This window comes from Octopus sinensis, linkage group LG10 (genome assembly GCF_006345805.1).
Source record: "Octopus sinensis linkage group LG10, ASM634580v1, whole genome shotgun sequence".
NCBI classification, from domain to species: Eukaryota; Metazoa; Mollusca; class Cephalopoda; order Octopoda; family Octopodidae; genus Octopus; species Octopus sinensis.
Genome location: NC_043006.1, coordinates 30,015,959 through 30,040,211, shown reverse-complemented (window position 1 = coordinate 30,040,211; position 24,253 = coordinate 30,015,959). Strand labels below are relative to the sequence as shown.

General features: G+C 36.6%; 1 protein-coding gene across 6 annotated transcripts in view; it reads right to left on the bottom strand.

The window, feature by feature from the left end:
• The window catches only part of LOC115216353 (ATP-citrate synthase), a 111,441-nt gene that overhangs the window by 69,820 nt on the left and 17,368 nt on the right, over window positions 1-24,253 (bottom strand). For 5 of the 6 annotated variants that reach the window (XM_036506472.1, XM_029785599.2, XM_036506474.1 and 2 more), the window contains exons 2-3: window positions 7,339-7,499; window positions 292-414 (exon numbers count right to left, since the gene is read on the bottom strand). In XM_036506472.1, coding sequence (XP_036362365.1) covers window positions 292-414; window positions 7,339-7,488 — 273 coding nt within the window. In that variant the 5' untranslated portion in view covers window positions 7,489-7,499. Of the gene's footprint in view, window positions 1-291; window positions 415-7,338; window positions 7,500-7,761; window positions 7,913-24,253 lie in introns of those variants that run through there. The other variant, XM_029785598.2, reaches the window with a different exon arrangement.

Below are 24,253 nucleotides of genomic sequence, written 5' to 3'. Positions count from 1 at the left end.
TGAATTACCAGTCAATGATTTTAAATCTTAATTCTCAACTCCAATAATCTTTTTGGTTTTAATCATGTTGATTGTTTACTTCCCTAAATGTTCCAATTTTGTGATTTTATTATTTTTAAAACTTCCATGGCACTAGAGCTCTAATATTCCTTTTAATCAAACAGGTCTTTGAATCTTCCTCTGCTAATCCGTCAGGTAAATGGTGTCTACCTTCAACTGAGTAAACTAAAGCAAAGGAAATATTGTCAATAATGTCTATTGATACAAAATTCAAAATGGAGATGTACCTACCTCAATTTCTTGGTTAATCTTTTCTGACAGCCATGCTTTAGCCCCATTTAAATCAACACCAGCTTTAATCAAACCAAGCTTCCCTCGTCTCTTAATCAGTTGGTCAGGTTTAACGACTAGTTTCTGAAATGATAAACAGAAATAATAAAATTAGTGAAATAAATCAAATTTCAACACCATGACATGGTGAACATTTTGCGGTCAAATAGGTCAATTATAGTTGATTAATTCAATCCCAGAACATGACTGGTATCTATTTTATCAATCTCTGAATAAATAAATGGAAAAGTTAATCCTTACAGAATTTCAACTCAAAATAAAGTAATTAAATACTACAGAAGGTTCTAGTTCTATCAGCCACCTCCTTTCATAATCAATATATCATCATCATCATCGTTTAATGTCTGTTTTCCATGCTGGCATGGGTTGGATAGTTTGACTGAGGGCTGGCAAGCCAGAAGGCTGCACCAGGATCCAATCTGATCTGGCAAAGTTTCTACAGCTGGATACCCTTCCTAATGCCAACCACTCTGAGAGTATAGTGGGTGCTTTTTACATGTCAGCAGTACGGGACCAGTCAGCTAGCACTGGCATCAACCATGCTCAGTGCCAGTGCCAAGTAATAAAAAAATATTTGTGGTGATTTCTACTATTTTTAACAATTTTGCTTATATGCTGGCATTTAATAATGCCATTCCGTTTCAGTTCTGATTAGTTTTCTTGCTCAGTTTTTAATTATTCCGCAGCTACAATTAGATCTTTGTCCGTACAGTCAAGATTTGTTCAAGTTTTCTACAGGATGTAGTCTTGCATAATAAATTCAAAAATCAAATTCATTTTTGACAAATTTTGAAATTTTAGTCAATCAGAAGCCCCTATTATCAACATACCAGAAATTGCACTTGCCCGTTTCTATAGCCAGGTATTAGAACCAGTGCAAAGAGTAGGGTTACGGTTAGGGGTTAGGGTTGAGGCAAAGGTATGAAAATTGTAATCTGTTGTAGAAACTTATTGAGTACAGAGCAGAATAAGAAGGAAATGAAGCTAGCATGATCTGCTGGATCGTGCACACACGACAGAGTGTAAACGCCCTGAGAGAAATGTTAGACATAAAAAGCATCAGACGTGGCATGCAAGAGAGACGTTTGTGTTGGTATGGTCATGTACTGCAAATGGATGAGGAGAGCTGTGTGAAGAAGTGCCACTCCCAAACAATGGAAGGATTCTGGGGTAGAGAGAGACTCATGAAGACTTGGGACAAGGTGGTGAAGCATGACCTTCGAACACTGGGCCTCACAGAGGCAATTACAAAAAAGCAAGACCTCTGTAGGCATGCTGTGACTAAGAAACGGCAAATAAAGTGAGTCTACAGCTGTAACCTACACTAATGTCGCATAACCAGCCCACTTAAAAGTATCTTGAATCGTAGGGCAACATGCCATATATCAACATCAGCAATATCAAAATCAAATTAAATGGAAATTGTAATTGTGAGCCCCATGCCGGTAGAATGTAAAAAGTACCATCCGAACATGGCTGATGCCAGTGCTGCTTTGATTGGCTTCCGTGCCGGTGACACTTAAAAAGCACCATCCGCTCATGGTCAATGCCAGATCTTCTGGCCCCTGTGCCGGTGGCACGTAAAAAGCACCCACTACGCTCTTGGAATGGTTGGCATTAGGAAGGGCATCCAGTTGTAGAAACACTGCCAGATCAGATTGGGGCCTGGTGCAGCCTCTTGGCTTCCCAAACCCCAGTTGAGCCGTCCAACTCATGCCAGTATGGAAAAAGGACATTAAATGATGATGATGATGACCAATTTTTGTTCTTTCATTTCAAAACTTTTCACTACATTTTTATTTTATTTCATTGTATTTCTGTTATCTTTCAATTTTGTCATCAAATTCTTTTTATTTATCAAAGCAAAAAAATTTTAAATCTTTTAAGGTTTTGTAATGTTATCATTTTCCTATCAACTCATGGAAATTATGATTGTCAGTATGTTGATAACAGAGGTTTACAATTGGCTAAATTTTCAAACTTTATTATGATTAATTTCAATATGGCAGTGAGTTGGCAGAACTGTTAGCATGGCAGGGTAAAATATTTAGTGGCATTTTGTCCGTCTTTATGTTCTGAGATCAAATTCCACCGAGGTCAACTTCGCTTTTCATCCTTTCGGAGTTGATAAAGTAAGTGCCAGTTGAGCAGTGGAGTTGATGTACTTGACTGTCCCTCTCCCAGAAATTGCTGGTCTTGTGCCAAAGTTTGAAGCCATTAGTATTAATTTCAATAAAAAATTAATGTGACCTTTGTCATCAGTACACAAAACTACATCAGTGGGGAAGATATGAACAAAATTAGATGGTACATACAAAAACCAGAAAGATCCCAACAATCTCCCAAAACCTACAAATAGTTAACAAAATTTCTTTATATTCATTCAACTATTTCGTTGTTCTACTTTATATTATTTTGTTTTCTCAATACCAAAGATCTTTCCTGTCTTATTTTCTTTTCGGGGTACCTCAAATAGCACCAATTAAGCAAAAAGAATCATAGCCCACATTATGTCATTATGTTCTGTCAGAAGTCATCATATGAATAGCTGCTATGAGAAATAAGAACTCACTGTGTTAAGAATAGGAACTATTCTTACCACAGGCGAAATGCTTAGCGGTATTTCGTCTGCCGTTACATTCTGAGTTGAAATTCCACCAAGGTCAACTTTGCCTCTCATCCTTTCGGGGTTGATAAACTAAGTACCAGTTACACACTGGGGTCAATGTAATCAACTAAATCCCTTTGTCTGTCCTCGTTTGTCCCTCTGTTTAGCCCTTTGTGGGCAATAACGAAATAAGAATAGGAAGTATTTTATAGGCAATAACTCTCATCAGTTCACAATGCTAACTTCAAATGCTCTCCAGTGTCAGGAACATACGAACAGATGGACGGTCAGCCAGTCTGTCTGTCTCTCTGTCAGCCAGCCATTCAGTCAGTCTTTGTCAACCAGCCAGCCTGTCCGTCAGTCAGTCTCTGTCAGCCAGCCAGCCAGCCAGCCAGCCTGTCCGTCTGTCAGCCAGCCAGCCTGTCCGTCAGTCAGTCTCTGTCAGCCAGCCAGCCTGTCCGTCAGTCTCTCAGCCATTCAGCTAGCCTGTCCGTCAGTCTCTCAGCCATTCAGCTAGCCTGTCTGTCAGCCTCTCTGCCTGACAGCCAGTTAGTCAGTCTCTCTGTCCAACAGTCAGTCAGTCTCTCTGCCCAACAGTCTGTCTGTCAGTGTGTGTGTGTGTGCCCATGTGCTATGTATTCTCTTCAACCATAACATCAAGATGAAGTTTCCAACAGTGAAGTCACTCATCCATACAACTCAAATTACCACAACTAATCTAAAACACCAGATCCCAGTCACTCAACATTTCTTCTCTATTTTTACCAGCCATATCTAGTGCATCACCTGCACACTTTGAAATGCACTATCTGTCAATATTGTTTCGTTAATTCTTTAATCCACAATCAACCACTTCTCCTCCTTACAACACCAACTACCTTCCACCCCCATCCCCTCGTCAATACCTGCACACCCATTCAATTATTGGTGCTACTTTGGTGTACTGTCTACCAGAGTATCCATGGTCCATGGATGAAATGTCCTGACTAGGGTTAGGATCAGAGTTTAAGATTGAAGTTAGGGTTTACAACTAGAGTTTGACTGCATGCTAAAGTGTAAATTGCCAGGTAGATAACATACTAAAGTGGCACCCAATTAGTTTCACGATTTTCACAATTTTTTTCCTGCATTTACTGATCTCTAGCTACAGGACAAAGAAACAGATTTAATTCCTTTTCGCTTTCTCTAATACACTGCCTATATCCACTTCCTATCCAACCCATTTCTCCTCATCCTGTCTCAATATATTCTTTCTTAGTTTTCACATGAAACATTTCTTTCCTTTCCCTTGAAGAGACAGTTGTTTAAAAACAGACAGCTCTTCTTCCCACAGCATTTTTGCTTTGGCAACATTTAAGGAAATTCTTGAAAGGGTTCACTATGTTTATTTGTTATAAGAGCGAGAGAGAAATTGAAGTTGGTCTGTGGGCAGGTAAATGATGAAGAAATTAAAGTTGAAAGGAAAAACAGAGGAATGGGAAGAAGAGAAGGTGGTGAAGGAGAGCCAGGAATAGTGTGGGGATGAGGTAGAAAGTTAGAATTGGAAGGGGGGGGGTAGAAAGAGTAAGGCAAAAGGAAAAGATGAAGTCTAAATAAAGAAGGAAAGACTAAGTAGAGCAAACAAAAGACAAAAGAAAGCTTGTAACAAGAAAACTGTCTAAGTACAAAGTACTTGTAGAGTATTCTTAAATTACAATGAGTGAAGTAACTGGCCAGTAAAGAGGATTGCATACACTTATAAACCCTTAGTCGTACCAGAAAAGAATACATCTACAAATACATACAGACATATGCCCATATACACGATACTCTCATTTACAAGTACATACACACATATGCACCCTCAATGAAAGGCATACACGCACACACAGAGGCACACACGAGTATGCTGACTCTGTTACAGAGGAGTATATACACACATATATATATGTACTTATATACGCAATACAGATATAGAATATTTTTTAACTGAAAGAACAGAAAAGAGGACAGCAGAGGTAATTTGGGGAAAAGCTGTTACTGTCTGCAATATTATTATTAATGCCATTTAACATTGACTTACAAAGGTTCAAGCTGAACATTAATGGTAGCAACATCACTAATCTAGTGGGGAAGGGTGTCTGTAAAAGTCATGGCTACTGTCCTTTTCTCCAGATCCAGGAAGTTATTATATATATATATATATATATATATATATATAATATATATATATATAAGGAATAAACTTAGTAAAAAATACACAAGATTTAAAGTAGGAGGAAGTGAAAAATCAAAGATGAAAAGGGGAGATGTTATGGTAAGGGAAGAAGAGAAAGTGAGTTTAGACTTAAGGAAGGTGAAAAAGGCAGGAGAGCTTGCATAGGATGAGAGTTTATAAGGGAAGGGGTGGAAAAAATGTTGAAAGGGGGAGAGAGGAAAGAAGACATCACAATGGAAGGTAGAAAAGACCTAAATAACGAGAGAGAAAAAGGATTATCTAACGGAAGTAAGGTTAACTTAAGAGGAAAGTCAAAAAACACTTAAAAGGGGCCCAAGAAAGAGTAGTGTAGGAAAAGGGAGAAACAGAATGAGAAAAGAAAGTGCAGAAGATCTAATCAAGGAAAGAAGTAACAAGAGAAAAAGTGGGGTGGTAATTAGCAAAAAGAGCAAAGTTAATTAACTGTAATAGAGAGGAGACATTATTTTAGAGACATAGCTGAAAAGAAGATAAAGAAAAAAAAAACTGGTTTGACAAAATTTTGTCAGGTGAGCAAGTTGATAGTTATTTATATTAAACATCCTATAAAATGCAACAAGTTCATTGGTTACTGATAGGTCAACAGCTAACCCAGCTGAACTGAACAAGTATAACCAAGATTAACCTCTTTAATACCACCCCACACAAGACTCCTCCTGCTAAAAAAATTTTCATATTTAAAATTAAAATCTCTTTTCAAGTTCTTATAACGGGAAGGTTAGCATGAAATTTTAGTTAATCAAAGCCACTAATACATTCTGACATATAAAATTAGAGATAGTTTATTAAACCCCCTCCAAACTCTTGAATATTTTCATTAATAATTAAACTCAGTAGGCAACCTAGTAAATAGAAATTATTCCCAAAAGAATTAACACCGAGATGAAAAGAAAGTGAAGATTAAACACTGCAGTACCAGTTCAAACAAAGTAAAGTTGAAAATTAAGTAATTAAAAAGGAAAATTATCTAAAGAAATTGTTCTCAATTAGGATCCATATGATCCTTGAGGTCCAAACAAGATTTTATTAAAATTTAAGTGCAATAAATTGGCTCCGCTTTTACAAAACTCAAAATATTTTCATTTATTTTTTAAATACAATTCCTAATAATATTTAATCATAAAAATATAAGGATTTTTTCTTTAAACATCAAATGGCTGTGAGTGTCCATTTCAGTAAAATAGGAACCAAAGAGATCCATAGGTAAAAAACTAGTTCCAGAATCACTGACCTAAATAAAGAATAGGTTTGGGATAATTGTTAAATGATGTAGATCAAAAGATATACTGGTCAATTTATGATTTGAAATGTAGATTAATACTTTTTACCTATACATTCCTTTATGCCTATATTTCCAGCCCTAAAGGTCACAGCCATGCTGGGGCACTGCCATACCCATTCAGTCAATCCACAGATGAATAATAATTTTTTTAAATCAAACTTTTAATTGAGAGTCTTGACTAAAACTTGATTTGAATTAATGTTCACAAGACAAAAAAAAAGACATGCAACTAACTGCTGCAGTGTACATAGGCATACATTTTAAATAAATTATCTACAAATCTTAAAATGCATTATCTATAAAGTAAAATTTTTTATTTAAAAAACTATCCTTATAGAATACAATAATTTGTCCTTTTTGTTATTTGTGTTATTGAAGAGTAAACCATGGGAGACAGAATTGAATTCCTTTGAAATTTTCAAACACTTCTATAAAAGTTATTTTTAATCTAATTAAAAACACTCTTTTCTTGAAATATGCTGGTAGCCATTAACTCTAGATATACACATAAATTCAATAGAGTACCTTATTAAAATTATTTCATTTCAAGAGAGACAAAGTGATTCAATTTTTTTACCTAAAGTAACCAATAATAAATACATTCATGTTTAAAGAAATATTAGAATTTAGATAGAATTATGTCATACACAAAAGATTGACCTTGAAAAACAGGACATAACCTTGAAATGATTGTAAATAAACAAACTACTTGGAAGAAAGGTAACAACATGATACAATATACAGAGGCCTTCAGCAAAGGGCTGATCCTTTTTTTTTTTTTTTACAAACAATCCTATAAAATCACATACATAAACACACACACACGTGCACACACATTTGCATAAATCAACAACAGTCTACCTCAGAGAAAAGCCATCGGTTATTCTGTTCCACTTCATCCCAGTTAGTATCCTCAGTAATGGTCACGACACGGTTCTTCGCAGCCTCATCTTTCAAATGGCGGTTTAATAACTCTTTCCCCTTTGCCTCAGAAATTGCTTTGGCAGACATGGTGTACCAGTCTGGAAAGAAGAAACATAAATAAGTTCATATTAGTTATTAATTAAGCAAATTAATCTAAAGAAAGAAAAACAAATGAGATAAAATGAAACACTGTAGTAAGGTATCCTAAACATAAATATGAAGGAAATTGTAGCAGCACACACAAGCTGCACAAAACACTCAGAAATTGAAGAGTTAATCAGTTTTGGTTTCTCAACCATTTGGCAGTTATTAATTAATATTATAGTAACAAACAATAATAATGGTTAGATGTGTTCTTACCTAAATTTAACAGTCAAGAGGAAAATAAAAACTGTTCCTTTTGCTAGAGCAAATGTTATGGCTATCAGAAAAATCAATAAAATCAGTCAGCAGTCAGATAAGCACTAGTCTACAGAGAAAGGGGTTAGAAAAGGTACCAGAACACAGAAAGTAGCGGTTGAAAGGAGGGAATAATAATTTTGCGGAGGAGGAAGTATTTCAATTGGAGATATTTAACTAAAGCAAAAACATAAGGTGGGGTGGAGGAGATGGTACACATGACAAGTGGTATAGGAGAGAGAAAGACAGAATGAGTGAATGAATGAAAGAGAGTGAAAAAAAAACATATATATATATATATATATATACATACAATTTGAGAACTGAATAAATCAGTGGATGCTTAGAGATCTGCAACAATTGAGTTGAATTAGGAATCGATACTGTATGTAGGAGGAGACATTTTGTCTAGCCTAAAACAAGCAGTTCTTAATAAATCAAAGACACCATACTACAATCAATTAAGTTTCTTATAATTTTGTTATTTGGCACAAAAAGAGGGTTACGGGTAAGGATATACAGAGAGACTCTGTAAACAGATAAAATACATACACACCACCACCACCACCACCCAGGCATAGAGAAATGCGGAAGCTAAGAGAAACTATTAATTTCCAGTTAAATTCTTTTTTAATGATTCCTGAACCCAGACAAGGTCTGGGTATGTCTTCAGATTCTGTTTTATGGTGTACAGGTAGGTTTTCACAGCTCTCAGCCCCCTTTTGTTTATCTTAGTCCTCCAGGCCTTAACGGAAGAATTCAAGACCAGCTGCCCTTGAGAGCTCCTCTACTCTGATGACCTTGTTCTTAAAGTTGAATCACTACCTGATCTAGAGAAAAAATTTCAGGTGTGGAAGCGAGGCCTGGAATCTAAGGGCTATAGAGTTCATTTAGCAAAAACCAAGTCCTAGTAAGTAGGAAAACAGACAAATCACAACTGCCTTCAGGTAGATGGCCCTGCTCAATATGTAAGTGTGTTGGTAGAAATTCCATAAGCTGTACCCAGTGCAAGCTTTGGGCATACAAGAGGTGTAGTGATATCACAGGAAGGTTAACAAAGATAGCCTTTGTGTGCAGCAAATGTGTGGGTACAATATGCACTAAAAATGCACAGACAACAGACTCCCTCAAATACTCAGGGAGATACATTAGAAGTAGTAGATACCTTCTGTTACTTAGGAGACCAAATTAGCAGTGGTGGAAGAAGTTTTGAAAGCAGTTACTAGCATAATAATGGGCTGGGCAAAGTTCAGGGAGCTTCTAATTTTTTGGTAACTAAGGGCTTCTCCTTCAGAGTGAAAGGCAGAGTGCATGATGCCTGTGTATGTACAGCTATGTTGCATGGCAGTGAAACATGGGCTTTGACTACAGAGGACTTGCAAAGGCTTGAAAGAAATGAAGCTAGCATGCTCTGCTGGATGGGTAATGTCAGTGTGTATGCATGACCGAGTGTAAATGATTTAAGAGGAAAACTGGGTATAAGAGGCATCAGATGTTGTGTGCAAGAGAGAAGACTGTGCTGGATGGGTCCTGTGATGCATATAAATGAAGACAGCTGTGTAAAGAAGTGCTGAGCTCTAATTGTGGAGGGAACCTGTGAATAGAGTTGACCCAGAAAGACGTGGGATGAAGTGGTGAGAAAGGATCTTCAGATGCTGGGCTTCACTGAGGGAATGAAAAGGGACTGGGAAATGTGGTGATATGCTGTACTTGAAAAGACGTGTCAAGCTAAATAAAATGTTTGTCTTCCATACATATAGGATTGTCTTTTAGGTGCCAGTACTACATAAAAAGTACCTGTTGCAGGTGCTGCATAAACACACTTGTACTGGTACCACAGAAAAGCATCCAGCTCACTCTATTAAATGGTGCATGGTTTCTCAGAGGAGGGATCAAGCACTCCTAAGGGGTGGGGTGGGGTCTGAGGATTGAAAAGTGAACAGATTGATATCTTTTATCTTACTAGTTCCAGTCACAGGATTGTGGTCATGCTAAGGCACAGCATTGGTGAGTTTTAGTAGAACAAATTGATCCCAACACTTATTCTGTTATGTCTGGTACTTATTCTATCAGTCTCTTTAGCCAAACCACTAAGTCTTCGGGACATAAAACAACAATACTTGTCAAGTTGTGGGGGGTACAAACGCAGACACAAAGCAAGATACACATTTGTATATATAATGGGCTTCCACACAGTTTTCACATATCAAATTCATTCACAAGGCATTGATCAGCTTGGGGCTATAATAGAAGACAGTGGGACTTATACCCAAAACTACTGGGTTGCTAAGCAAGTTTCTTACCCACACAGCCATGAAGGTTTCCATTTTTGTTTTTTTACTTTATCAAATACAAGTAGTGAAGAAGAATTATTTGGACAAAAGTCTATTTTGTCACACCATTAATAAAGAGAAAGGAGAGAAGGTAAATTCACAAATATTTTGGAGGTGGAGAGAGATGCTGGTATTTGTGTGTTAGAGAATCACTTTTCTTATGTCTAACATTTGTTCAGCTTGTGTGACATTGTACTATAGTTTCAATGTTTCCTTTGTGGTGCTATGAATACAGCAAACACAAATATTTACCTTTCAGTCAAAATAAATAAATACTCGGAAATATAAACTATTTTAAGAAAACTTTGACCTTCACATAGGTTGGCATGAAATGCAGGAAGAGAAAGCTGCACAGCATTGGTCATGTTTATTTTGACAATAACTTCAACTGGAGAAGAATTTCAAAATATGCAGTTTTACTTGAAGCAAGCTTCTCAACAAGTACGTCATTACAAAACATGTTTGACTACAATAAAATACACAAATACTATAAAAGTAAAATGTGTGTGTAGAGAGAAGTGGGTGTTTATTGATGGAATCAACCTCCAGGACATAACAGGAACTAAGCAAATATCAATGGAATTGGAACCGAAATCCTAAAGGTTGCAAACTAAATGTTGGTGTGTATCTATGGATTAAGTGCAGATTTGGCTGTATGTGGATGACGCTTGAGTGCGAAAGGATAGAAAAGAATGAAGGCATTATTGGAGGTGGCAACATGTAGACTATTGATGTACAGAAGGAAGAGGATGGAGACAGGACCAAACATGAAACACACCACAGTTTAAAGTGTTGGATAGAGAAGCTAACCATATTAGTAAACACTGGAAGTGTGATCAGACATGATGCTGATGATCCAAGAGATGAAAGATGGATGGAGACTACAGCTAGATAATTTTGACAGGAGATTTGCATGTCAGACATGGCTGGAAGCTTTGTTAATGTTGAAGGTAATAACGATGCTTTCGCCAAGTTTCTTTGAGGTGAAAGTCCATTGACACAGGAGGGCAAATCTCCAGTAAATCTAGTTTTATGAAAACTATAGTGGTGATCATAAAAGAGAAAGATAGGGAGATATTCAAATTGTCAGAGAAAGTTGCTGTTGATGGCCATCTACATTATTTTTGAGGTTTTAGAAATGAATGCAACAGGACAATAGTTGACAAGATCAGACAGGTTGTGATTCTTGGAATGGGACACACTGTAGCATGTTTTCAAAAATTAGGATAGATGTAGAGAGAGAAAGAGGGAGGCTGATGTTGAAGAGTTTAGTAGGTGTTGAGGATGGCTACAGGACAAATTGTTTTAGGTAATGGAAGGAGCTAGTGATGTTGCTAGTTTGAAATAGGTAGGTGGAGTTTTACAGACGGCATTTGAATGTGCAGTGACAAGCTTGTATAGACCCAACAGACAAACCAGCTGTTGGGAGCCTATATAGTTGAAAAAGTCACTGAGGATATGAATGTAAGGAAAGGAAAGTAGCAGAGCTATGAGAAAAGATAGTCATTAAGTTGATAATATCCAGTAAAGTAGGTCTGCATTAGTTATCATTGCCATAGTTAATCAGGTATTTATGACAGGAGATGGGTATTTCCTATGAACTATGACTAGTATAATTATATCATAAATTGATATAGTATCACAGATAAACTGATACAAGGACAAAAAATATATGCACTAGAGAAAGAAAGAGCAACTAAAGAGGCATCAAATTGAGGGATCAAATTCTGATAGTAACAGAATGGGTTATAACATGATTCGTCATCATTTAATGTCCATTGTCCATGCTGGCATGGGTTGTACAGTTTGACCAGGACTGGCAAGCTGGAAGGCTGCACCAGACTCGTCTGATTTGGCATGGTTTCTACAACTGGATGCCCTTCTTAACACCAACCATTCCTTAAAAGAGTTTGTGTCAGAATATAAAATGATGATGATGATGGTAATGATGAGTGAGACTAAAACTGGACAAATATTAATGGATTTTAAGTTGTCAGATTTAATAATTTCCTCCAACTACATCACATTGAAATACGACCTTTGTAGCCATCACCAAAATCTATAGGTATGTTAAAACAGACTGGTTAGTGAAGAAAATGCAATATATCCAGGACTGTCACACTGCACTCTATACATGTCAGAGTGTACAACAATGTAGTCATTAGGCAGAGACTTTGATAGTATAACAAGTAAAACAAATCTGTGGTTCAAACCTAGTCACTTGGCCATGGCTCTGCTCAATCACATCTGCCCTGGTAGCAACACAACTCTCTTCCTACCCAAATGAAACAATAACTCCCCAATCCTCATCCAATGCTCTCATCTAGAAAAACTTTAAAATAGCAGTGCATGCTACTCCTCTTTCTAAAACCAACTAAACAAATAAAACATACAACATATTACAAACAAAACAAGAAAACTGAGCTATTTTTATGTTATGGAGTTAGCCAGTCGACATTCTAGCTGCAGATCTATCAGCTTTGTGAGACATGTCATCTTAACAAAAATATGTAGAAGAATTAATAATTATACGAAATTGTCTGATCTGTTAGATAGCTGACATTATCAACTGTCAAAATTATAACTTGTTTTTACCAATAAAATACCACACTGGAAGTTAAATATAGACCTGGAATATCCAGTCAGTTTTTTTTTTTAAATGTTAATGAAGGAGCAAAAACTCCCAACATATGGTATATACGACCATTACCCATTTTTTCATCTTTGATCTCATTGTTTGTTTATATCTGATGTCTTGGACACAAAACACCATAGCAAAATCAGTGCTAGCGATAATCTGTAGAGATGACCTTAACATGTAAAAAGGAAAAAGGTTGAGGGCAGTAAAATTTAACATTGGCTGTCTCTAAGCAGACACAGGTGTCATCTATATTTTAGATTCTAAAATATCTTGGGTTCACTTTACCTTTCTCCATCTTTCTCTATGCACACCCCTCCTTTATTTAGCCCCTTTTTTTCTCTCTACAATCCTTTGTATCTATTTGCATTTCGTTTTTTCTTCACCTTGCTTCCATTTCTTCCTTCTGTCCATCTCCATCAACTATTTTCCCTTCTGTCCCTCCCTAACTTTCTCTCCTCATTATGGTTTGTCCTCCCTTACTATTTCCTCTCTTTGCACCATGGCACCTTCCTCTCACTCACTCTACCTTTTTCTACCATTCTCTCTCTCCTCTCTCAGTTTCTCCATTCACCCACCCTTTTCCTGCTTGACCACTGACCTGTTCAGTCAAATCCTCTTGGGTTCTTCCCTTAGCATTCACTTTCAGCCTTTACTTTCCTTTGGATATCTATCCTGTACAATAGATAGCCCAGTTTATAAAGGTAACATATTAACTGCAAAATAATTCTTAGAAAGGAACCTCAAAGTGGTTGTCTGACCTGCTACAAATAGTAGTCAAATCTCCCAAAATCATTGCACCAACTTTAAAATGATGGGACACATTGGATGATGTAACTTGAGATATGCTATTTAAAAAAATAATATTAAAGCAACAATGCCTTTGATCATACATTTACTCAACTGGAGCTGGCCTAGGGCTAAAAAACTAAAGCAATTTGTGGACCAAAAGCCAACATAGAAAAATTAATCTAAAAACAAACATGAATGACTAACTTCAGTCCAATTCATTCAATCTAGCTTATTTTAATAGATAAGCTAGCAATAAAACAAGGAAACAGCCAAGACAGTGGTGTTTCTTAAACTAGATACATTACAAGATTTTAGTTCAAATGATGAAGCAATTAACATTGCTTATTTCTCCTGTAGTTGATAATATAAATAACATCTTGGGGTCAATTCAATTCTTTTCCTAGCCACATACCTAACAAAAAGAAATGAAGTTTGAAAAGTGATGGTGATTGTCTTAAAATCTTCTACTACTATGTTCCAGCAATAACTTCTCTAAACTAATAAATTTCATAACATTTTAGCATGTTGGCCATCAGATACAATTACTATCAGACAGATATATCTACTGAGTAAGAGTTGACAACAGAGCATATCTGTGGTCGCTCAAGCTGCCAAATCTCATTTAAAGCATATGCTACCATCCTAAAAATGAAGGACATACTGGATAATGGCAAGATGACTGAAAATTATCTTAAAATGCACAAGGTGGAATATATCTGATTGAAAGAAATTCAACATATAACTTATTAAGTGAAAGGGGAAGAAAGAAAGCCGACTGCATCAATCATTAACTCCATAACAAACCAATAAGGTCAGGTGACCTGCAAGAAATAGTAGCCAAATCTCCTTCAAACAACAAAAAGGTCACAGATAATCTAGTAATGATTAGTCTTTTAAAACTGATGGTCATGGTTGGAATGCCTTTGATAATGTGTCAACAATTCAATAATGTTGAATTAGACAACAATTCCAGTACATTAATTTCTTTTTACTCCACTGCCATGTCAAGGTTGTTACACTCTATGGCTATTTCCTTACAAGAATTAACAATGAAGAATTTAGTTTCTGTGACCTCCATTCAATTCATTTCAAGGAAAATATTTACACAGACTGCCTTGTTCACATATTTCCTTGTTCTTACAATTATTATAAGTTTACCAGACAATTCAAGATGAATATGAAGGCTGTTAATCTCTGTCAACATCTGCATTCATCTTACAGAATTAATCTTTGTCAGCATTTAAAAAGAAATCATATGATAAAGTCAAGGATGATTATTTACAACATACCAACCAACGTCTGAAATGCAGTTGTAAAGCTAATTACTGGTATTATATATATATTTTTTTTTGTCAAAGAAGAATGGAAGCTAACTCTGGTGAGATGTGACCTCAAAACCAAAAGAAACAAAAACAGTGAAACAGCAGTGGAGACAATCCTCCTTGACAGATTCTTACTAAATCCATGACCAAGTCCCTCAATGGCTAATATGCCCAGATACTCTGGATGGTTTTCAATGTCAAATTAATAGAGAAAATGACCAATGAGCAACTGTAAACATGTTCCCCACCTTACCGAGCAATGAGAGAAGAAGAAGACTGCAGCAGCTTGTCAAACATTGCCTGGAAATAACAGGAATAATAGGAGTTGTCGATTGGTCATTGATGTAGGAATCATGAGTGTCATTCCAAAAACATGTGCAAGAGCCTGGAATGGAATGGAATACATGGCACATGCAAGTTATAGTTGAGAGAGGATGATGACGTTTAAATGTTTGAGAGATGATCTTCTCCATGATACAACTGACATCAATGATGATGAGGATCTCTGTCAATAACAATTAAATTTGAACCACCACTAATACTGTAGGACAATGGTTCCCAACCTGTGGTCCATGCATACCAGTCTCCCCCACCTCTCCATGCCACTGATGTTCTTCAAGGGAAAGGCAAACGCTGATACAACTTGGTACCAGTGACATCGCAACTTATTTCTACAGCTGAGTGAACTGGAGCAACGTGAAATAAAGTGTCATGCTCAAGAATACAACAGGCCCATCCAGGAATCAAACTAACAACCCTATGAATGGAAGCCCAATGCTCTAACCACTGAGCCATGCACCTTAACACTCTTATGCTAAAGCTTCTTAGAAGAACATGAATGCCATAGATTTATTTCATCTACCCTATGTTTAAAACTTGTCATCTAATAAATAAAAGAATTCAGGACTGGTTAGCTGTCAAAACTTATATGACTAATTAACAGCTTTTGAATGAAAACCAGGTGAAGAATTGCAAATAATAAGATGAACATAGCAAAACCCCATGTGATAGTAACAGAACATAAAAGCCCAGTGCCAGGTGAGGTGGCATTAATTAATATGAAGCAAAGAAGGAAGTAGATAGAATCTCCATATTTTATACTCAGTGAAAAATAGGTTTACAAGAGATTTGAGAGAGTTTTTGACAGGCTGACATAAAACTAGAACCTCAAATACAATATATACATAGTAGTCATATGTATCAACTTTTTATACAGCTCAGTTAATAACTAATGAAGATGAGCTAAATTAACCTTGGAGTGGTTGCATTAAGAGTACAGAAGCAAGATTAAAAGACTGCAAGACACTTAAAGGCATATTGTCTATGTTTGCAAAGGATTTCTCTCTCTCTTCCTGTGAAAAGAAGACAGTATGAAATAAAGAAATGGATATTGAATGTGAAAAATTTGCAAAACTAGAGAGAAATGAGGTAGACATAATATGCATTAGAAAGAGGCTTGAACTTTGAAAAAAGCTGGATGATAAATGCATCATGTTATGCATACAGGAGAGATGAAGAGATGACTGCATATGGTATGAGCAAGTAATGACAATAAACAAAGCTAGGTGAATAAACATTAAATGGAAGGTAGAAGAAAAAAGCAGAAAACACAAGAAGAATGGATAAAATGATAAAAGATCAGATCAAGTGATGATATATTTATAAAACTGAGCTATGCAAAAAGTGGACAGACATTAAAACATTGATAATGAACTTTATCATCTAAAATCAAAGTCTATAGTCATGTTTCAACATGGTCAACAGACATTTTAAAACAATTTAAAATGTTCAATGACTTTAAATATTTAAATATTTTCAACAAGTAGCAGGAGCAACTGGCAATGAGAAAAGGTAAAATTGATAAAAATGCCAGGTGTGCATGTTTCATGAGAAAAGGAAATAAATGAGAGATAGGAAATTAGATTTTACAGATAAGGTAGGTTAAGTAGAAATTGTGGAAAAAGTCAGTGTTAACCAGTCCTGTTAAACATCAGAGCAAGGTTAATAGTTTATATAAACACAGCTGGTTCTCATACTGTAACTGAGAAAACTGAAGAGTTTTTATCATCCGTGCAGTTAGTAGATAAAAACTCCCTTTTAGGAGTGTTTAAAAGCTTAAAAACATCAGGTAATGATGAATAACTCCAATAAAATCAATTAACTGAAACTTTAGGAAGTAAAGGATATGAATGGCGAAAGTTGATCTTCAAGCTGGAATGGTGAAAGTAATGGACATGTCTTAGCTTTAGTAAAGCAGTTGCCAAAACCGATCTCTAGAGAGAGAGAGAGAGAGAGAGAGAGAGAGTGTGTGTGTGTGTGTGTGTATAACATATCAACACTTGATTTGATCTTTTATCATTTGTGATACAGATTTTATCCATTCTTCCTGTTTTCTGCTTCTCCCCTCCATTTAATGCTTATTCACCCAGCTTAGTTTTTCCTCATTATTTGCTCATACACATAAAATAGAATGAAAGTAATGACAGAGGTGATGACAATTGGTCAAGACCTTTGGTGATTTTCTGTGCTTCAGAAGACTCATTAAGCCAAGTGAAAGCATAGTTGTGGTCAGTGCCAGTGACACTTTAAAAGCACCCATGCCAGTGACACTTAATAGGCACCTGTGCCATGTAGGAGTTATTTCCTGTTGTCAGCAGAGTCCAAAGCCATAAAACTAAAGATGGAGAACAGAAAGCATAGTTGTTTCATTTGTGGTATCAAAAACCACTTGAAAGCTTTCTGTCCAGAAGAAATGAAAAATCATAAAAAGATTGAGCAGCATCAAAAAATGGCTTCACCACCAATCTTCTTACCACCAGTTGCAGTTCTGAGGAGGGCCAAAAAATACACTTCATTTTAGGTCACAGTAACAAAAAATTTCAAGGCATCTTTTGTCAGTCTGGAAGTATCTTTGTGTTTGGTAATAGAGGCAGAAAATGGTAAAGCACCCCCTCCTCACAGCTTTACCACATACACTTGCAAGGATGGTGATTAAATGGAGGAAAGTAGGAAAGAAAAGAAAATGGAAAAAGAGACAAAAAAAAACAAATGATCCTCTCAGAAAACTTGGAAGAAAAGTTCAAACTGTGAGACTCAAGCAGTTTCACAGGTATTAGAAATAATAACAAAAAACTACTTGAAGTTGTGCCAAGTGGAAGAAAGTAAGCCAACCATTTGTGGATAGAGAAGGAATTGTATCAGTACAATATCCAGCATACCATTGCTCACATATTGGTTAGAACAGAAAAAAGCTTATGAACAAGTATTCCTGCCCAGATGTAGTTCTCTTTCTTGACAAGCCCAGTGAAGAGATGCTGATTAGGGATTTCAGAAGTCCCTGCGAAATGTACAATATCTGGTGGGTAAGTGGAAACAAGTGGCACATTGACTCAACCAAACTAGTGAATTCCTAACCATTTGTGAGTGGATAATCTCAAAATTTTTTTATGTAATATTATCATTATATCTTGTGTTTGTTTTTAAATTTTTTTCCCATTAATTCTTTCATAAAATTTTTAATCCCTCTATAACATCTCTTCCCAACTTAGTCCAGTAGTTTTCAACCAGGCTCCAGATAAAAATTTGTGGTTAAAATTTATGTGCCAATAAGTTGCTTATTCTTCTACAAACACAAAATATAATTTTCTTTTTACATAATTCATAATAATATCTAAATATTATATATATACATGGAATGGTCCAATAGAGAAAAACAGGAATCAAATGGGGACACAGACAAATAGTTGAGAATCACTGTTCTAGGTCCACATGTACTATAAACTTCCATGTTCTTTAATGTTTATTGCATGTATTTCTATGAACCCTTGAGGCAAATAAAAAATTATTAAAATATGTGGATGGATAATTTTTGGTGGGGAGATTTTATTAGTTGGTGGTTTGCTTCCCAATCACATGGTTCCAGGTTCAGTCCCACTGCATGGCACCTTGGGTGAGTGTCTTACACTATAGCCTTGGGCTGACCAAAGCTTTGCGAGTGGATTTGGTAGACAGAAACTGAAAGAAGCCCGTTGTGTGTGTGTGTGTGTGTGTGTGTGTGTGTGTGTGTGTGCGTGTGCGTGCGCGCATATATTCTAGCTCACTTCTGTTGTTTACAGCAGTGCTTGGAAGGAAGGTGTGTAGCATGTGTTTGTCATGTTGACCAGAACAGAGAAAGTGGTTATGGTGATACTGGCTCAGAGGCCTACGTAAAGTTGCAAAAAGCATATGAAGAGGGGTGTATTAGATGCACACAAGTCTACAAGTGGTTCAGACGTTTCCAGGATAGCCAAAAAAAGTCGATATTGACAAATATTCTGGGAGACCTGCAACCAGCAGAACTGAGAAAAACATTGCAGATGTGCGTGCATCTGTGAGAGTAAATTGTCAAATCACCATCCATGAGTTATCAGAGGATGTGCAGATTAGTTACAATTCAGTTCAGTCCATAATTACTGAAGATTTGGGTACGAGACGCGTGTCTGCCAAGTTTGTGCCAAAACTGCTTTCAGCCGACTGAAAAGACACTTGGATTTCAGTTGCATAAGATCTCCTTGATTGTGTTGAGAATGATGAAAACATTTTGAAAATTTTACATAGGCTTCTGAGCAGGTATCGCCAGGCTTTTGGCAAAATTTGATGCAAATTCTCTGCTCAATGCAACGATCACACATTACACACCTTCCTTTCAAGCACTGCTGTAAACAGCAGAAGTGAGCTATAATGTTAAAACTTAGTGCACATGCACAGCAGATTTCAAGGTCAATCTGTGCTAAGCAGCTTTACTCTGCATGCTTTAGTTTTGTTACTATGGCAACAATCCGGATACTTATTGATCAGATCATGAATATACATATATATAATATAATATAAATAATATACAAATACATATATATACATATATATATATATATATATATATATATACATATATGTACATACTTACATATGTATATAGACATGCATATATGGGGACAGGACACCATACACACACACATATATACGTGTGTGTGCATGTGTGTGTATCCTATAACCCTGCTCTCTGAGCCAATCCTATAGCTTTCGTTTTCAATTACTACAGTCACCTCTATCCCATCAAACCATCTCTTCTCACAGTTTTAGGAAATTTCCCTTCTGTCCCCCACTGCCCACTCACCTACTCCAATCCTGTGCATTACTTCACTTATACCCCACCCAGTGTACCTTGATGGTATGTCCTGACATATATCCACCACCATTTCTCTCACTCTCCATTTTTCAAAGTTTTACTTTGTCCCTCTTCTCCAATAAGAGTATCCTTATGTCTCTTCTACAGCAAGGCACCTAGTTCTACCTCTTCATTATTCTTTTAACCTCTTATCACTGGCACAATTCCACTTCCACAATACTACTCCCTCCAATTAAGGGGACTGTCTTGTCTTACAGTTTACTTGGTAATCCAACTGATGTTGGTTCCACGAAAAAAAAAGAAAAAGCACCCAGTACACTCTGTAAATTGGTTGGTATTAGGAAGGGCATCCAGCAATAGAAACCACACCAAAACAGACAATAGAGCTTGGCACAGCCCTCTGGCTTGCCAGCTCTTGTTAAACCATCCAACCCATGCCAGCATGGAAAATAGGTATTAAATGATGATAATATCAAGAGTATGGAGAGAGAGAGAGAGAGAAGAGTTGAAACATTATTTAATTTCAAGGCAACAAAAATGTAGCAGCAATATACTGACTGACAATATATCATATTCGTTTCCATATGTAACATATGTAATTTCTAAAATTTCAATTAAATCAAGATCAATAAAACATGTCCCAGAATTCAAAGTGAGAAATCAAAAAGTAAGACATACAGTAAGAAAGGCAATGAAACCCAGAGAGGTGGCAGAGGACAAACTAAAAAGATATGGAGAGGGTGGAGATTAGATAAATATACATTGTAGGAATGAGTTTAAAAGTGAACATGTTGTTCAGAGACAGAGATATGTGAGAGGGAGAAAGTTGAAGAGAGAAGGTGAAAAAGCTTGCTTATGGGTGGATGTGACAGCTTGCAGCTATGTAAATATGAAAGAAAATTCTAGATAGGCAGATGGACAACACAACATATACACAGATAAATATTTGTAGACATGGGCACTGCATAGAGGCTCCATCATAAGGTAAGAAAAAGAAAAATTATTCAATCAATAATTTTTATGGCTTCAAATTTTACTCAAATTTTAGAATTGACATAGATAAATCATTCACACAAATTTGAGCCTTCCTTTCAGAAATAAATCAGATCAAAATAATAATGATTCAGCAAAAAAAATTTTAAACTAATAACAATACAGCTATAGAAATAGTTTTAAGCAAAGTGAAAAAATGTAGGTCAATGCTTGACCAAACTGACAACAAATCAAAATAATTTTATAGAACAGCAAAGTCACAAAATTAATTTCAGATAATCATTGCTAATGAAGAGCAATCATGATCTTTTCAAATGTTCAGTCACCACCATGCATATACATGGGGCAGCATCTCCATTCAAATGGTTTTCAAGTAATCATTGAAAAGTTCTTTAAATTTATAATTCATTAGTTTCAATTTTTCTTGGAACAAGATCAAAAAGACTCAATATCTCTGTATGACAGTAGGATTGAAGAAAATTCCTGCCATGGTTAACAAAATACAGGTCAAATACCACCATCATCATCGTTTAACGTCCATTTTCCATGCTGGCATGGGTTAGACAGTTTGACTGAGGTTTGGAGAGCCAGCAGCTGCACCAGGCTCCAATCTGATCTGGCAATGTTTCTACAGCTGGATGCCCTTCCTAATACCAACCACTCCGAGAGTGTAGTGGATGCTTTTATGTGCCACCAGCACAGGAGCCAGTCAGGGGTTACTGGCATTGTCCATGTTCAGCTGATGCTTTTAACATTCCACCGGCACAGGAGCCAGTCAGGGGGCACTGTCATTGGCTACATTTGGATGGTGCCTTTTACATGCCACCAGCACTACCTTATAGTAGTAATTCTACTCCATCATACAGCACCAATTGTCAGAACAAATTATTGATCCATGACCAATTTTATTTTATGTAACATTGAATCATGGGTCTGCTTTTCTCTCTGGTACTTGTTCAAGGAAACCTTTCTAGACATCTCCTCATATAAAAGGTTTGATACTTACAAACAACTGTCCTATTGCTAGGTTGGATCATAATTTACAATTTTATCAAAATGATAATTACTCCCCTTCCCTGTTGAGAGGATTTTGTCATGCAAGGTACTTGGTGACTGTCAGCGTTGGTACCATGTAAAAAAGCACCAAGTACACTCTATAAAGTGACTGGTTTTAGGAAGGGCATCCAGCTGTAGAAACTATGCCAGAACAGAGAATGGAGCCTGGTGCAGCCCCTGGCCTTGCCAGCTCTTGTCAAACAGACCAACCAATTCCAGCATGGAAAATAGACATTAAACGATGATAAATTTTCAAGGAGATTCCATAGTTGGAGTTTTACAGCAGGTAGTAAATAGATACATCAATGACAACTAGTGGTGGTGGGGAACAAAGAACTGGTGGTCTTTGATGATTTGGAAGAAAAACTGGTAAACTCCATACATGAAAATGACTTTTGCAAATAGAAATGGCATCTTATTTACATAAACAGCAGCAAAAATATAAACGATGCTGCAGTCGCACCCTCCTGTTTTAAACAACAAACCCTAAAAAAGACTGGCCATAGCACAGTATCAATAACAAAACAATTTTCCATGGCCACTAAACTGGTCACCAGCAAAGTTTTGAGAAATGAAATATGTTGTACTAAAAAAGAAAAAAAGCCAGATTCCAATTTTTTTCTTTTCTTTTGAAACACATGCACCCCTACATACACAGTCACAAAAAGGTTACCCTATACATTGACACACACACAAAAAAATACTTGAACACAAGTCAAGGATATTTCTACTCGGTCTCTCAACCTGCTAGAAGTAAGAGCCAACTCTCCTTTAAATTAGACCCAACCTTAATTTAAAAGGCAGCACATTGAATAATGTTGTACTACAAATGCAGGGTGGGTGGCCATGGTTGGAATTCCTTTGAGCATACTTCAATCAAGGCTGACCTGGGATTAAATGATAACAATCATGTGAAAACACACACATAACTACTGAAATGTGCAAACACACAGAAAACACGCACATAATCTTGCCTTACCAACAGCAGACATGAAGTCTGCAACATCATTTACATATCTGTAAATAATAAGATTCAAGTTTTATTGAAACTGGGAACGTTTTCCCTCAGCATGGATGTTGTAAAGTTCATGGAGAAAAAGAAACAGAGTGATGGACAAAACCACCTCAATTGTGTGCACTTTGACGTCTTCCCAGACAGCTGAAAGACAGACTGAAAATGGTTCTTTTGACAGTTATTGTGTATCTTCCCAAGAGTAAGATACTTCTCCACATTACAGTTATAGCCACACAACTTGACCATTTTCTGATAACTCTTGCCTACATAGAACACTGACAATTCTTTTAGTATATTATTTATAGGAGGAGGAGGAGGAACCATAGCAAAATCATTAATAGTTTCAAACTGCTAAATATTCTTTGACTTGTTTCAGTCATTTGAGTACGGTCATGCTGAGGCACCACCTTTAGCTAAACAAATCAACCCCAGGACATTCTTGGTAAGCCTAGTACTCATTCTATAGTCTCCATTGCCAAACTGCTAAGTTAAGGGGACGTGAGCACACCAACATCAGTTGTCAAGCGATGGTGGAGGGACAAACAGAGACACACAAATATATACATGTATACATGACAGGCTTCTTTCAGTTTTCGTCTGTCAACAGAATTCACTCGCAAGGCTTTGGTCGGTTCAAGGTTATAGAAGACACCTACCCATGGTGCCATGTAGTGGGACTGAACCTGGAACCACATGGTTGGGAAGCAAGCTTCTTATTTAATATGGCAAAAGCATTTCTTGAAACTACAAATGCATTCAAATATTTCAAAGCAATGTACAGAGTTTGATAGGCCATCGGTCAGTAGTATTTCAATATGGATATCTTCAACAAATTGTCTTTCTGATCCCAACTTGACAAATTCACAGAGAAATGCAATTTCTCTCAAAATCATAATATTGGTTTCAAATTTTGTCACAAGGCCAGCAATTCTCAGGAAGCGGGTAAGTTGACTACATCAACCCCAGTGCTTGACTGGTTCTTTATTTTATCTATCCTGAAAGGACGAAAGGCAAAGTCAACCTCACTGGCATTTGAACTCAGAAAGTAAAGATAGACAATATGCTGCCAAGCAGTCTGCCTAGCAAGCTGATGCCAGCTGACCATCTTTCAAACTTGCATAATATTGATGTTTTGGTTCT